We start from the raw sequence: 14,573 nt of genomic DNA on the forward strand, positions 1-14,573 counted from the left end.
ATTTTGCTTTGCCATCATTGTTAAATACTTAAGAAGGTAGCTGTCTACTCCTAGAAAAGAGAAGCAGGCAACAGATCTTTTTTTTTTTTTTTTAAGATTTTATTTATTTATTCATGAGATAGAGAGAGAGAGAGAGAGAGGCAGAGACACAGGCAGAGGGAGAAGCAGGCTCCATGCAGGGAGCCTGACATGGGACTCGATCCAGGGTCTCCAGGATCACGACCAGGGCCGAAGGCAGGCGCTACACCGCTGAGCCACCCAGGGATCCCCCAGGCAACAGATCTTGATCATAGTGGGTTCATGTCAAAGGGCAGAGTTGCTCTAGCAGTTTATAGAGGCTGTAGACACCTGACCCTGGAAATAGAGATCTTAATAGAAGTGCACTTTGTAAGTCTGTTTCTAATTCCTATAAATTAGGGCAGCATCCTATAGTGTAGTTTTTATAATGTCAGAAATAAGCAACCTTGTGTCCCATCCCTATGTCTAAAATGCCCTTCCCCAGTTCCCTCACCTTCTAGTCTTGATCTAGTCTCCTTTAGTTAGGCCTCCTGTGACCACTTTATTTAAAACTAATCTGCCACACCTCGATCAAGTGCTTCTTACCTTGTTCTTTCTTTTTCTGTAGCACTGGTCCTTTTAATCTGCTTTATAACAATAGATACATCCTTACTTTGACCTTCCCTACTAAACTGTAAGCTCCGGGAAGCTAGGTTCTCAATAAATACACGTTGTTAAATGAATTGCTGTGCTCCAAGGGAGCACTTTCTAATCTGTGGCCGTGTGGCACTAATCTGTAGCACGGCCCCAGTCATCCGCAGAACAAGCTGCTGGCCTTACATGTAGCTCTGCCCTTGCTCACGCTGAGGTGAGGGCTTGGGGATTAGCCAAGAGGTGAGGAGTCCGCACATAGGGCTGAGTGTACAGGTGGGAACTTAACTAGGTTTGGGTTCCTAATCCATGCCCAGCTAGTGTTAGTAAGGTACTGTTGGAGGGACCCAAACTTCTGGATCCCCTTTCTGGCTCAGCTATTGATTTCTGTTGCAATGTTAGCCATCACTCAGTTTTATTAACTTGAGTAGGAATATGAGAGAAGATGTATCACATTCCAACTGTCTTATTTATAGAGGAATCCTGAAACATACAAGAGCCATCAGAGGAGGGAGCTCAGTGGAGACAGGATGAGAAGCCAGGGCGTCTGAGGAGGTGTCAAAGGAGCTGGATGTTTTCCTTCATCTAGAATGTTCTTAGGGACAGAACTTGACCACCATCAGATACTTCAAGGGCTGTCAAGTGTAAGAAAGCATATATCCTGTTTTATCCAGAAGGTGGAATAGGACTTAAGCTGAGCCTTACCTCTTCTTTCAGCAGCGTTAACTCAGCACTGAGTCCTTCCTACAGACCGGGCACCTGCAGGTGCTAAGTGTTCAAAAGGGAGTAGGCGTCATTTCCAGTTCTTAAGGAGCTTGTGGGTTCAGAGAGGGATTCAAACAAGAAAACAATTGCCAATAGTAATAGGAGACAGGCACAGGGAACTAAGAGAACACATGGGGGCAAGGAGCCCAGAGTGAGGCTTCAGGGACGACATCCAGAGGGAGATGAGCCCTGCGCTGAACTCCAAGATGGAACAGAATGAGCTGTGAAGCAGTTGGGAACGAATCCCTGAGCAGGAGGACAACTCTGCACAGAAGGTGCCACTGACTGGCTAAAGGTGAGGGAGGCAATGACAGGTAGTGCATGTGATGTGTCCATTCCCTAGGTGACGTCTGTACTTCCAGATGTAAAAGTCCACTGGTAATTGGGCCTAGCCAGGGCTTTGTGATTCCTGCCTCACCTCCAGCCTTCCCAGGCACTGCCCGGCTGGCCTCTTGAGTTCCCATCATCACTCAGGTGATTCGTGGATGTGGTAGTCCCAAGATCCCTGTGCTCCAGAGGCTCCTCTGGCACCTCAAGATGGAGCTTGGTGACTTTTTTCCTCCCTCATCCCTGCTTATCCCCTACTTCTTGGCTGGGGGCCCAAACACCCCTCCCATCCCTTTTCTGAACATCTCTGTCAGCTGCAGCTACGTATAGAGGGCCAGGTGGGAGCTCAATCTTCCTTCCATCGTTTGGTTCTCCCTCCCCAAAACTCCGATGCCCCCTGTACCCAGGTTTACTAAAGGGGACTTGTGGAACATGGAACCTCTGTCATCACTGTCTCACTAGTCTTCACCCTCCACCTCTCCAGCCCTCCAGGCCCTGTGAGAACAGGGTCTCCCCTGGCCCAGAGGCTGAGGTGGGAGCAGGAGGGGCAGGAATGTGAGTAGACCCTCCCTCCCATTCTCTGCAACCCCTAATTTTGCCCTGCTGGATATTTGGAGAAACCAAAAGGGAACATCTGCTCTTGGAGCTGGAGAAAACATTCCCAGGTTGGCGCGATGCTGAGAGTTGGCAAGGCCCCTTTTTGATATATGAAGCCATGAAGGTTTCAGAGTAACTTGCCCAAGGTCTTTAATCAAGTAAAGGTGGAGCTAACACAGGGGCCTGAGACCCTGGCACCTGATCCAGTGAATCGCTAATTCTGTTCCAGATGAAAAACCAGCACCCTGGCTCTTCCTCAGATGTTCTGGAGAGTGTGTGAGGTTGTAACAATAAATGGCTTTGGGCCTATTGGCCAAACTGAACACATCCCTCTTCCCCAGTGAAATGTACTTGCTCTTAGAAGCCAAGTTAATGTATACATTTTCACCCACATACCCACGAGGGGGAGCCCAGAATACCTTCAATGTTTCTAAGCAGTGTGCTGCTGCCCACGGCCGTGCCGTTGGATGCCAATGGACCATGTTAGTGCTGTGAAGCAGCCGGCAGCCTGGCAGGGCAGAAAGGTCCTTGGGCCACTCCCAGAAAGACTTCTACTCTGGCAACCTTGGATGTGAGCAGTTGTCAACCAGAGAGGGCAGAAGCCTAGCAAGAGGCTGACCCTGCTGAGGAAAACAGAACTATCTCGTCTAACGCAAGAATCTCCCAGCCCGGGGAGGACTTGCCAGAGACAGGGCAGGTGGTCTGTGCACATACTCTCCTTTGGCTTCCTGCCCCCCTAACTTGGCCTACTGGCTTCAACCGTGCATGCAGTGCCCTGTACCCACTTCCTCCCTCCTGGGGGGCAGCCATGCCCTGTGCTAGTAAAGGAGCCTAAGACCCATGCCTGGCCTTCAACAATGCAGTCAAAGTGGAATACAATTCAGTAAAAAGGGGAGGAAGGTGTGGCATCACAAAAGAGGAGTCATCTGAGCTGAAACTTGAAGTAGGATTTTTGGGGAGTTGAAAAGCACTGTGGGTGGAGGGAACAGCAAATAAAAAGGAGCCATGAAAGTTTGGTGGCTTCCGGGAATATCAGACCCAGCATGGCTGGGGCAGAGTGTTGGGGAGAGTGGGGAGCTCCAACAACAGGTTGGGATGAAGGAATGGAGATCAGGTGGGGCTGAGAGAACACGGATGCCCAGAGATGCCCAGTGATTATCCTCCGTTCACATGACAGATGGCAGAGCCTGGATTTAAACCCATCTTAGCACTAAAAGCAGGCAACAAGTCAGCCTTCTGAAGATTGCTTTCTCATACGTTCTCAACCATGCTACAGATTGTTTTATTCTCACAAGGAAAAGCTGAGGCCCTGAGGGATCAGGCTCCATTTGGTGTGCAAACAAGACATCACAGCACCCGAATGGGGCCATGGGAAGACAAGTCAATTCAGTAAGCATTTGTTGAGCACCTACTACAGCCCTGGACTCTGGTCCTCAAGGAGCTCACAGTCTGGAAGGGACATAAACACATGGAGGAAAACCCCCAAACACACACAGACAGACCCGGACATCCTAGAATGGGAGGAGGGGCAAAGGTCCACGGGAACCAAGCAAAGATAACCTGAGTGATGAAGGGGTAGTTTCAGCCAAATTCGTGCCACATGCTGTGGAATCCAGGACAGGAGCCCCACTGATGGAATTAGAGCTGGAGGAAAAGAAGTTCCAGGAGAGAGATTTGATGCTACAGGAGGGCCTGGCCTGGAGCCCAGATCTTTTCCGCCTCTTCTGCTTCTTGGCCCCATAGGGATACTTGTGCTGGATCCAGCCAGTAGTCTGACACAGGTGCCAGGGCAGCCCAGGGAACCAAAAACAGGAGCATTCTTGGGTCCTTCACTTGGCACCAGTCTGGCCCGCCTGCCTGAGCGTGGGATCAGGACACAAAGGGCTGGGAGCTGAGGAGGTGACACTATGGAAGGATCTGCTATTGTCCAGGTTGCTGGGGCTTTTTGAGGTCCGATCAGGGTGTGATTCCAAGGAAAGTCCCCTGGAGTCTCCCTGCTTGTTCCTGACTGAAGTGAGTTAAGGAAGACTGTCTGGCTCACCCTACCTGAAATGTAAGATCAGTGAGCTGGATCCCAGTCAGTCAAGATTCACATGTTTCCTTACCATGAGCTAGTCATGTGTAACAGCCATGCTAATACCTGTTGCATGGAACAGTGGTGACTGTCAATGAGCCTGCAGACTCTGGATAAAAGCACATTATGACCATGTGTGTTTTGTCATACAGCAAAGGAAATTATCAAGATGAACTGGCACCTAAGGAATGGAGGGAAATATTTGCAAACCATCTATCTGATAAGAGCTAATATCAAAAATATAATAAGGGACTCATATAACTCAGTATAAGCTGATCAGAAAATGGGCAAAAGGGGATCCCTGGGTGGCGTAGCGGTTTGGCGCCTGCCTTTGGCCCAGGGTGCGATCCTGGAGACCCGGGATCGAATCTCACGTCAGGCTCCCGGTGCATGGAGCCTGCTTCTCCCTCTGCCTGTGTCTCTGCCTCTCTCTCTCTCACTGTGTGCCTATCATAAATAAATAAAAAACTTAAAAAAAATTTTTTTTAAAAAAGAAAATGGGCAAAAGGACTGGAAGAGACCTAGTAGTACTGAGGTAGGGCTGTTAGTATGGGTGCCAACCCTGATGCTTACGTACAATATAAACACACCCTCTCATGATTTTAAGGGGCAAAAACATCCCTCCAGGGAAATGCCTAAGCCAGGGGTGGTGTGTTGGCTCATGAGGACCAATTCACTACCGTCTTGTTACTGAATGAAGATTTACCAAAAGACACCACAAGCAAAGGCAACAAAAGCAGAAATAAGCAGGTGAGACTATATCGAACCAAAAATCTGCACAGTAAACCAACAACAAAATGAAAAGGCAGCCGGTGGAATGGGAGAAGATATTTGTAAATCACTGATCTGGTAAGGGGCTAATATCCAAAGAACTAGGGCGCCTGAGTGGCTCAGTGGTTGAGCGTCTGCCTTTGGCTCAGGTCATGATCCCTGGGTCTTGGGATTGAATCCCCCATCAGGCTTCCTGCCGGGAGCCTGCTTCTCCCTCTGCCTATGTCTCTGCTTCTCTCTCTGTGTGTCTCTCATGAATAAATAAATGAAATCTTAAAAAAATATATATCCAAAGAACACAATATCCCAAAACAAAATAAATCTAATTAAAAGTGGGCAAAGGAACTGAATAGATATTTTTCCGAAGTAGACATACAAATAGCTAATAGGTACATGAAAAGTGTGTCCAGCATCACTAATCAGGAAAACCACAATGAAATATCATTTCACACCTTTGCATAGCTGTTTGCATAGCTGTTATCAAAAAGGAGATAACAAGTGTTGGTGTGGGTGTGGAAGAAAGGGAACTCTCGTGTACCGATGGTGGGAATGTAAATTGGTGCAGCCACTATGGAAGACAGCATGGAGATTCCTCAGAAAATTAAAAATTGAACTACCCTATGATCCAACAATATCACTTCTGGATATCCAAAGGAAATAAGTATCCTGAAGAGATGTCTGCACTCCGTGTTCATTGCAGCATTATTCAAAACAGCCGAGATATAGCAACAATGTAAGTGTAGATGAATGAATAACTGAAGTAAATGTGGTACATATATACACGAGATATTTTTTTTTTAAGTTTTTATTTATTTATTCATGAGAGATGCACAGAGAGAGAGAGAGAGAGAATAGAGACACAGGCAGAGGGAGAAGCAGGCTCCATGCAGGGAGCCTGACGTGAGACTCGATCCCGGGACTCCAGGATCACACCCTGGGCTGAAGGCAGGTGCTAAACCACTGAGCCACCCAGGGATCCCTAAAATGAGATATTTTTCACTGTAAAAAAAAGGACTTACTTTCTGCCATTTGCAACAACGTGGATGAACTTGGAGGACCTAACGGTAGGTGAAATAAAGCCAAACACAGAAAGACAAATGCCCTCTGACTTTGCTTATGTGTAGAATCTTAAACAGTCGGGGCAGCCCGGGTGGCTCAGCGATTTAGTGTCTACCTTCGGCCCAGGGCCTGATCCTGGAGACCCGGGTCGAGTCCCACACATCAGGCTCCCTGCATGGAGCCTGCTTCTCCCTCTGCCTGTGTCTCTGCATCTCTCTCTCTCTCTCTCTCTCTCTCTCTGTGTGTCTCCCATGAATAAATAAAATCTTTAAAAAAGAAAAAAAGAATCTTAAAAAGTAAAATTCATACAACCAGAGAGTAGAATTATGGTTATCAGGAACTAGTTGGGGGAAATGGGGAGATACTGGTCAAAGAGTACAAACTTTCAGTTATAAAATAAGTAAGTTCTGGAGATCTAGTGTACAGCATGGTGACTATAGTTAATAATACTGTATTATATACTTGAACAAGATTTGCTAAGAGAGTAGATCTTAAATGTTCTCACCATACACAGGCACACACACAAAGTAACTATGTGAGGTGATGAATATATTAACTCGACTGTGGTGAGCATTTCCCTGGGATATATGTACATGGATTAAATCATGTTATACACCTTTTAAAAATCATGTACAATCTATCTATGTCAGTCATACCTCAAAAAAGCTGAGCAAAAAAGAAATAAATAAAGGCCAAAAGAAAAAGAAAATGTATGTTCATTATTTAGGGCCTGTCCCTGAACACAGATGAGAGACTGGAATTTTACATTGTGTCTTCATTTCTGCAGGAACTTTGAGCTTGGGGGATCCCTGGGTGGTTCAGCGGTTTAGCACCTGCCTTTGGCCCAGGTCATGATCCTGGGGACCCTGGATCAAGTCCCACCTCGGGCTCCCTGCATGGAGCCTGCTTCTCCCTCCACCTGTGTCTCAGCCTCTTTCTCTCTCTGTGTCTCTCATGAATAAATAAATAAAATCTTTAAAAAAAAAAAAAAAAAAGAGGAACTTTGAGCTTTATGTGAGTTAGCATTGAGAGAAATCACTAGGGAAAAAGGGGAAAGGCTGAAAAGGAGGTCTACCATTTTTCCAGACCACATTTAATATGGTGGTGTCCTGCAGGGTGACTGGTACGGGCTTAGGATTCAGACTCAATCAAGTTATCTTGATCCTGTCACTTCTCTCATTCTACACATAACCGAGAAGGGCCTAGCATGCTCCAGAAATGACTAGTAGGAGAGTAACCTTAGGTAGACAACCTTTTTGAACTTCATTTACTCACTTAGAAAATGAAAAACAATATGTACCTCACTGAGACTGTTTCAAAAATTAAATGAAATGGCTAGAATGTAAACAATCTCCTTAGAACATCAGCTCTAGGTCTGAGCGTGCAAGGCATTCGTTCAAGACCCTGGGCATCTGCCCTTGACTGGTCTTACCTAGTTCCTGTTAAGATTGAGCAGTACCGGCTCACACTCGGCGCAGGGCACTGGATCGTCCCCAGCTTATTATGGTCTTCAGATAGTCTTCCTCAGAACTATCTGCCACCAGCTAGGACAGAGAACACAATGGAAGCAGAAACGGCTTCTCCCAAGGCTCACTTGGTATTATCCGGGCTGCTTAGCTGAGGGAAGCAGAAGCCACTTACGTATCTAGCAGTCCATCAAACTCTTGCTGTTTGCCTCTGGTCTTTCCACCCCACCTCAACCGCCATTGGCTAAGGTCTGTTCAAGTGTCCTGTGTGTAGAGGGAATGGGCAAAGATTGGTTTCTCTTCACCACTAAAGAGACTTGTGCTCTATTTCTTTCATTAAAGACACTGAACCCTTCCCAGGAACCATCGGGGCTCATTCTGCCCTGCTCCTTGGGAAGGGTTTCCTTAAGTTTGATTCCAGGTATCCTGCCTCTCTCCCTCCTGCGGCTCATGAGCTCAGCACTAGTCCTTCACAAGCAGCCAAAGCTGGTCCTGACCTGATTAAGCAGAAAAGGAATTAATATATTAAAATGATATTGGCATGACTACAGAACTAGGCCTGACCAGAGGCAAAGCTCCCAGGAATGCTGCCCAAAACTGTGCTGAGGAAGCCAGCTGATGACCAAGCTGCTGCCACAGAGCACTTGATGCTGCTGTCTGGGTGCCCCCCTGCCCGGGACAGTCACTACAGCCACTGTGGGCCCTGCTTGCCGCCTGGGGGACGCGACCTTGCAGCTGCAGGTGCCCTGCAAAGTGGTACCACTTTGCCTGGTACCACCTTCCCTGGAGATGCTGATACCTGTGCAGGCTTTTTCTTCACGTTTGTCACCTGCATCTCAAAGTCCTGCCTTAGTACCCCTCATCCATGAACTCCACACCACAGGCTTCTAACACGAGTTTTCTAACTTCCATTTGGGAAAAGCAGAACTAAAGCGGGAAATTTTCTGTGCTTCAGAAAATGTGTCCAAAAGAGTCCTAAAAAGTGTGTGCAGGGCAGCCTGAGTGGCTCAGCGGTTTAGCACCGCCTTCAGCCCAGGGCGTGATCCTGGAGACCCGGATCGAGTCCCGCATTGGGCTCCCTGCATGGAGCCTGCTTTTCCTTCTGCCTGTGTCTCTGCCTCTCTCTCTCTGTCTCTCATGAATAAATAAATAAAATCTTTTAAAATAAAATAAAATTTTTAAAAAGCGTGTGCAATGTCCACTTTGCACTCTATCCATGGGCTCCCGTCATCTTCCTAGTCCTGTCTCTTCTCACCTGGTGGACCTGGGCCCTAGGCCCTGCGTTAATGGTAGACCTGACCTGCTTCTGCGGGGGAGCTGAGAGTCAGGAGGGGCAGAGGGAATTTAGGGGCCCCTTCGGAATAAGCACCAGGGGATGCTGCCCAGGCTTGGGAATTCCAGAGTTCATTAGGAGAAGGGTGTGGGAACCCTTCAGGAGGTCCCTTCTTAGCTACACTCACTGGGAAGGCCTTGGGGAGCACCTAGTGAGGATCACACACTCAAATGCCTACAGGGAGGAGCCAGGCAGGTAATAAATGAGCATAGCAAGCCGAGCAAAGGACAATAGGGGATTGTGGGTCTGTGGAGAACGCCATTTTAGGCAGTAGAATTTAAAAAGCTTTTAAAAGGTGTGCAAATGTTGGCAAGAGAAAGCAGTTGCTTGGGAGGGGGATGGCAGATGGCAATTGACTAGACAGGCGCGGCTCGGATCTTTCTGGGGTGATGGAAATGTTCTGCATCTTGCTTTGGGTGGTGGTTCCTCTGCGTATCCAGGTAAACTTCGTCAGATAAATAAGATGTGCGCATTTTACCCTATATCAATTAAACCTCGTTTTTTTTACTTGGGCAAATTAATCAAGTGTATCTATAAGCCGATTTGGCCCTCAGGCCCCCCGTTTGCGAACTTCTGTTCCGGCCCGGCTCCTCCGTCTTACGCGGGGGGAATCGGGCCCCTGAGCGGGGCAGCGGTTTTCTCCAGGGCACAGAGGTGGCTCCTCTGCCCGGGGCGGGCGGACTGCGGCGGGGCCCCGGCTGCGTCTTCCTGCGCAAACTGCCTCCGCGGCCTGCGGAGCGACCCTGCCTCCGCGCCCGGGTCGCCAGGGCCGGAGGCGAGCGGCCCCCCCGGAGCCGCGGCGGGAGCGGCGGCAGAGGATGGGCCGCGGCCCCGGGAGCCCCCGCCGGGCGCGCACAGAAATCTCGGGCGCCACAGCCAAGTTCCGGGAGGAGGCGGCGGTCCGGGCGGGCGGCGGCGTGCGGAGGAAGCCCGCTGGGGCGCGGGGCGGCGGGGCTGGAGGGCAGGCAGCCGGCTCCGCGGGCGGGCGCTCCGGGCGCTTACCCAAGGCTTACCTGGCGGCGCCGCCCGCGGGGGCTCGGGCAGCTCCGCCTCGCAGGTGGGAGAAGCAAGGCTCCCCGCAGCTCCTGGAGCCGCGCGAGGGCTGGGCTGGGGTTCCAAGCCCTTGCCGCTTGCTCTGCTCTATCCAGGCGGAGCGGGTGTCTGCAGGAGGGACTCCGAGGCCGTCCCCAGGCGCACGAGCTCCGTCTCGGTGTGGGCCCTGCCCGCCTGCGGGAGGGACCGCGGGGGGGGGGGGGGTGGACGACCGCGGGGGGGGAGGCTGCGGCGCATCCCGGGCCGAGCGACCCGCCGGGACCTTCCGGGCGCGCGGAGCCCGGCCCTCCCAGCCGGCGCCCGCCCTGATTGGCGCTCGCGGCCGGCCTCCAGCCAGCTCACCCGCCCCTCCCAGCCAATCGGGGCCACCAGAATTGGGGCTGTCGCGGGCAGCCGGGGGAGATGCTGCGGGCTGCAGGCTGAGCCGCCCTCCCCGCCGAGTTCCCGCGCCCCGCGCAGCCCCGCGCCTCTGCGGACCCGACGCGCCCCGACGGCGCCCGCGGCCCCCGCATCCCTCGGCCCGGAGCCCCGCGTCGGGCCGGCTCCGGGCAGCGGGTGGGCCGGGCCCGGGGCGGCCCCGCCGAGGCAGGATGTTCACGTCCAAGTCCAACTCGGTGTCGCCGTCGCCGTCGCTGGAGCAGGCGGAGTCGGACGCGCTGGACATCAGCACCAAAGTGCAGCTCTACGGCGTGCTGTGGAAGCGGCCCTTCGGGAGGCCGTCGGCCAAATGGTCGCGGCGGTGAGTGCGCCTCCCGCGCCGGGCGAGGCCGCCGGGGGAGGGAGCCCAGGGCCGCGGACCCCCGTGCCGAGCCCGGTATTGCTGTCCTGCCTCTGACTTACTCTGTGACCTTGTCCTCGTCCTAGTTCACTCTCTCCTGGCTCTCCCTGGAAGGCGCGCATCTCAGCCCTCTCCTCGCAGCGCTGGTCGAGCTGGGGACCACTGGCCTGGGGGCGATGGGCAGTTCCCTAGCGAGTGCATCTAAGCACGGGGCGGGGGGGGAGCGTAGAATTCTTGGCTCTGGTAGGCACCCATCTGGGTCACGTTGGGACAGACTCTGGCCCGGAAAGAATAGCCCCATCTCCAGCCAAAGACACCCTCCTGGGATCCCCACTGGCATCTCCGTAAGCGCTGTCCCCGCCCCCCCCACGCCCCAGGCATCAAGGTCGGGCTTGGAGATGGGGCTCCTGTGTCCTCCCCCTCTCCCCTGCTTCACCTATGACCCACCAGCACACCTGCACTAGCTCCACCATGGCCCTTCTGAAAGACTCAGGCCAGGAGAGAGAGGAAGGGTCGGGAAGGGTCTGTGCCCACCCCTGGTGGGACAACGTTGGCAAACCCTCCAACTGTCCCTTGAACTAATTTTTAAAAATCTGAGCCTAGGGAAGAGAGTCTCCAGTGCTTCTGGCACAGAAGCCTGAAAGGAGGGACTGAGCTGGGGTGGACCTGAGCAGAGACTGAGGGGCAAGGGAGGGGACAGATTGGGCTGTCCCAGGGATGGGTCTCTTGGAAGGGGCGGTGGAGAGGATCAGAGCAGCCCCAGCACTGGCTTGCAGTGCCAGCTTCCCAGTCCCCAACTCAGAAGGGACTTCCCAGATGTCAGCCAGTGGCCACTTTCTATGTATAAATGGGCCTGGAAGGTACTGGAGGAGGGTGTGCTTCTTACTGGAAGAAGGAATCGGAGGAATGGCTCACGGCCCTGAGCTTGCAGGAAGCTCCCCACGCTGGTCGCAGAAGCAACGGGCCAAAAAAAAAAAAAAAAAAAAAAAGAAGCAACGGGCCATCTTCTGGACGGTTTCCAACCTCAAGCCAATCTCAGTTCTGAGATTTGCTATTAGGATGGTCTAGAGAAATCAGACCCTGATCCAGCCTCTCCCTCAAGGTTGACTCTGCCAGGAAACTAGGAGTGTGTCTAGATGCTCTTTCCCATCCCACTATGAGTCTGTCCTGGAGCAGGGCCTCAGATATTTCTAGGACCACAGATCACAGAGATATGGCAGTGGTTGGTTCTGATGTTCTATTTTGATGAATAATTTAATATTTCTACAAGGCCATAGAACAAAAGGATCTGTGGAGGGTGTTTCACGTTTTATGTAGCTGGTTTCACATACCTTTCTTGGTTCTGCCAGTTTTCTCTCTGGGATTTAGTGGAATATGGGTTTCTTGCATTCCTCCAAAGTTAGACTTCTCTTGCATCCCCTAAATAGAGGCCTGGGGCAGTGTGGAGGGGATCTTATGAGGGGCTTCCAGGGTTGTACTGTCTTAGATGCAGTTCCTGAGCACCAGGCACAGCCTCCTCTCTACCAGGGCACCCTGGTGGGGAGTGGGGTGGGAAGGCTGCTTGTAAATACAGGTACAGATAGCGCATGCCCCCCACTCCCCTCTCTTCCACCTTAGCTGCTGTAGGCAGCCACTGCTCCCTCCCCATTGGGTCTGGCTGCTGTCCTAGGTATTGAGTCTGGATCTTGTCCTCCAAGACTCTTCTTGCCAGTCGCTTACACCTGATCACATCCCTAGTAAATACTGGGAGCCTCTGAACCCTGTGGCATATCTCTTAGCCCCTCTCACCTACAGTGGTGGGGACCTGGGCCCTGTACCCACAGTCGATTTCAGGGCTGGGAGGTGTCAGGGGCAAAGGCTTCTAGCTCAAAGCACAATGGTGGAGCCAAGGGAGGCTTGGGAGGCTTTAGCTCCCCACCCCCAACCGCATACACCATCAGTAGTCCCCACAGCCGCTCTGAAAACCATCCAGTCTAATTCAGAAGAGTGTACATGCTCTGCAGATACAGCTTCAGGTCAAGTCCTCCAGCCTCCTTAAGGGGAGATTGTCACCTCTGTTCCCTTCTTTTATAGGAATTCTGGAGCGGCCACCTTACAAAGAGTCCTCCTCCCCTGGGGTTCAGGAAATAACTAAGAGCCCACCTGCCGTTTGGGGTGAGGGTCATGATGCTAAGCTTAGCCCCTTCTTGCTTCCCAGCAGGGCTCCCTGGGCCCCAGTTCCCCATTTGTGAAATGGAGTCTCTGGACTTCAGCTAATTAGCGGCCACAGGAAGGCTTGGGGAGGGGGCAGCCCAGACCCGCCACTGCAGAGCCTTGCCATTAGGGCGATCGATGCCCTCGCTGGGGCCGCTAAGGGGAAGGGGCCTGGAAAGGCTCCTGCAGCCGCATAAATAACGGATGGGCAAGATGGAACGTCTGCGGCAGGCTCGGTTCTGTAAAGCCTCTTCCGCTCAGGACCTGTCTCAGGTCTCAGGGCGTGTGCCTTCAAACCACATGGCCCAAGCAGCCCTGCCCTTCCTGGGCTGCTTTGAGTGAAAGGCTCGGCTTTCTCCCCCTTGGTCAACAAAAGGGGAAAGCAATCAATCCATGACTTAGAAGAGATGAGAGAACTGGGATCGTTGTCTAGAGGGTAAGGTTGATGACTCAGTCCTCCCCAGCCCGGGAGCAGTGGAGATGCAGAGGCTGTTGGCAGAGACCGGGTAGCCCAGCTTCAGCCAGTGTCAGCTCGTGGCAGGGCTGGTCTTGCAGGCAGGCAGGCAGGCTCTCCCAGGGTTTAATACTCTCCCGGGGCCTCTGGTCCCTCTCCCAAACCCTTCTGAACAAATGCCGACGCCAGAGCTCAGAGCCCCCGACGGGGAGGGCCCAGCCAGTTCCTGCTGCAGGGCCCGCTACGCTGGGCCCTGTTTCCCCTTCCCCCCAAGGAAGGTGGCCAGTGGGCCCCCAGCTCAGCCTAGCAGCAGGTCTCACTCGTGGAACATTCAGTGTCCGCTAAATGCCAGGGGAACCATGAGATGCTGGCCTCACTTCCCAAATCTCAGGTCATAACCTGCCCAGGTGTGGAAAGATAATCTGAGGCCACCATACCAGAAAGATCTGGAGAGGCTTTCTTCCCACAGGGCTTGGGTCTGGGAGTTTCATCCATGGCCCTGAGCACTGTTTCATAGAGATGACGTGGCAAAGCCAAGCTGTCCCGAAGGGAAGAGCCTAGCATGTCACCTCCACGCACCAGGCTCAGCCTCTAGTGACCCTGGGATTTGGTCTTGCTTTCTGGCTTACATAGAATTCTGCACAGCTGGCTGTGTGAAGTGCCTCATGAGCACAGCTGTGGCATTACTGCTTGTTTTACCACAGCTGCAAGGTGCCTGCAGGCTCCTCTTTTTGTAATAAACTTGTGTTCTTCAAACTTCTTCCAGTGCGACAGCTTGGTGGGATCTCCCCGGACCCTTCTATCCATTACCCCTACTGCTTTTGAGGTGGTGACACCAAGGTTCCCCTGAGTCCTTAGGTTAAGGAGATGGGCATAATGTCACAGCTAAACAATGATACAACACTCATTAATTCAGGCTGCACTGCAGACATATGATGATTCACTGGGACTAAGCCTTGTGAAGTTAAGTGAGTTAACAATGCAAACAAGCCATACTTTCCTCACACCCCCACCCCCAGGAGCTGTCCCTAGTGGCTGCTGATGTCATGTTTGAA

General features: G+C 52.2%; 1 protein-coding gene and 1 long non-coding RNA gene across 3 annotated transcripts in view; one reads left to right on the top strand and one right to left on the bottom strand.

The window, feature by feature from the left end:
* Positions 1-119: 119 nt before the first annotated feature.
* On the bottom strand, positions 120-8,824 carry LOC118355549 (uncharacterized). The gene is made up of 3 exons (XR_004818241.2): positions 7,883-8,824; positions 7,674-7,785; positions 120-354 (listed from the first exon to the last, which is right to left on the bottom strand). It is a non-coding gene; the product is annotated as an uncharacterized LOC118355549 (long non-coding RNA).
* A 1,777-nt stretch (positions 8,825-10,601) lies between these two features.
* PLEKHD1 (pleckstrin homology and coiled-coil domain containing D1) overlaps positions 10,602-14,573 on the top strand; it is a 32,270-nt gene continuing 28,298 nt past the window's right edge. The window contains exon 1 of one of the 2 annotated variants that reach the window (XM_035720020.2): positions 10,602-10,832. In XM_035720020.2, the coding sequence (XP_035575913.1) occupies positions 10,684-10,832 (149 nt within the window). In that variant the 5' untranslated portion in view covers positions 10,602-10,683. The remainder of the gene's footprint in view (positions 10,833-14,573) is intronic. The other variant, XM_025443281.3, reaches the window with a different exon arrangement.

The sequence above is a fragment of the Canis lupus genome, chromosome 8 (genome assembly GCF_003254725.2).
Source record: "Canis lupus dingo isolate Sandy chromosome 8, ASM325472v2, whole genome shotgun sequence".
Classification (NCBI taxonomy): Eukaryota; Metazoa; Chordata; class Mammalia; order Carnivora; family Canidae; genus Canis; species Canis lupus.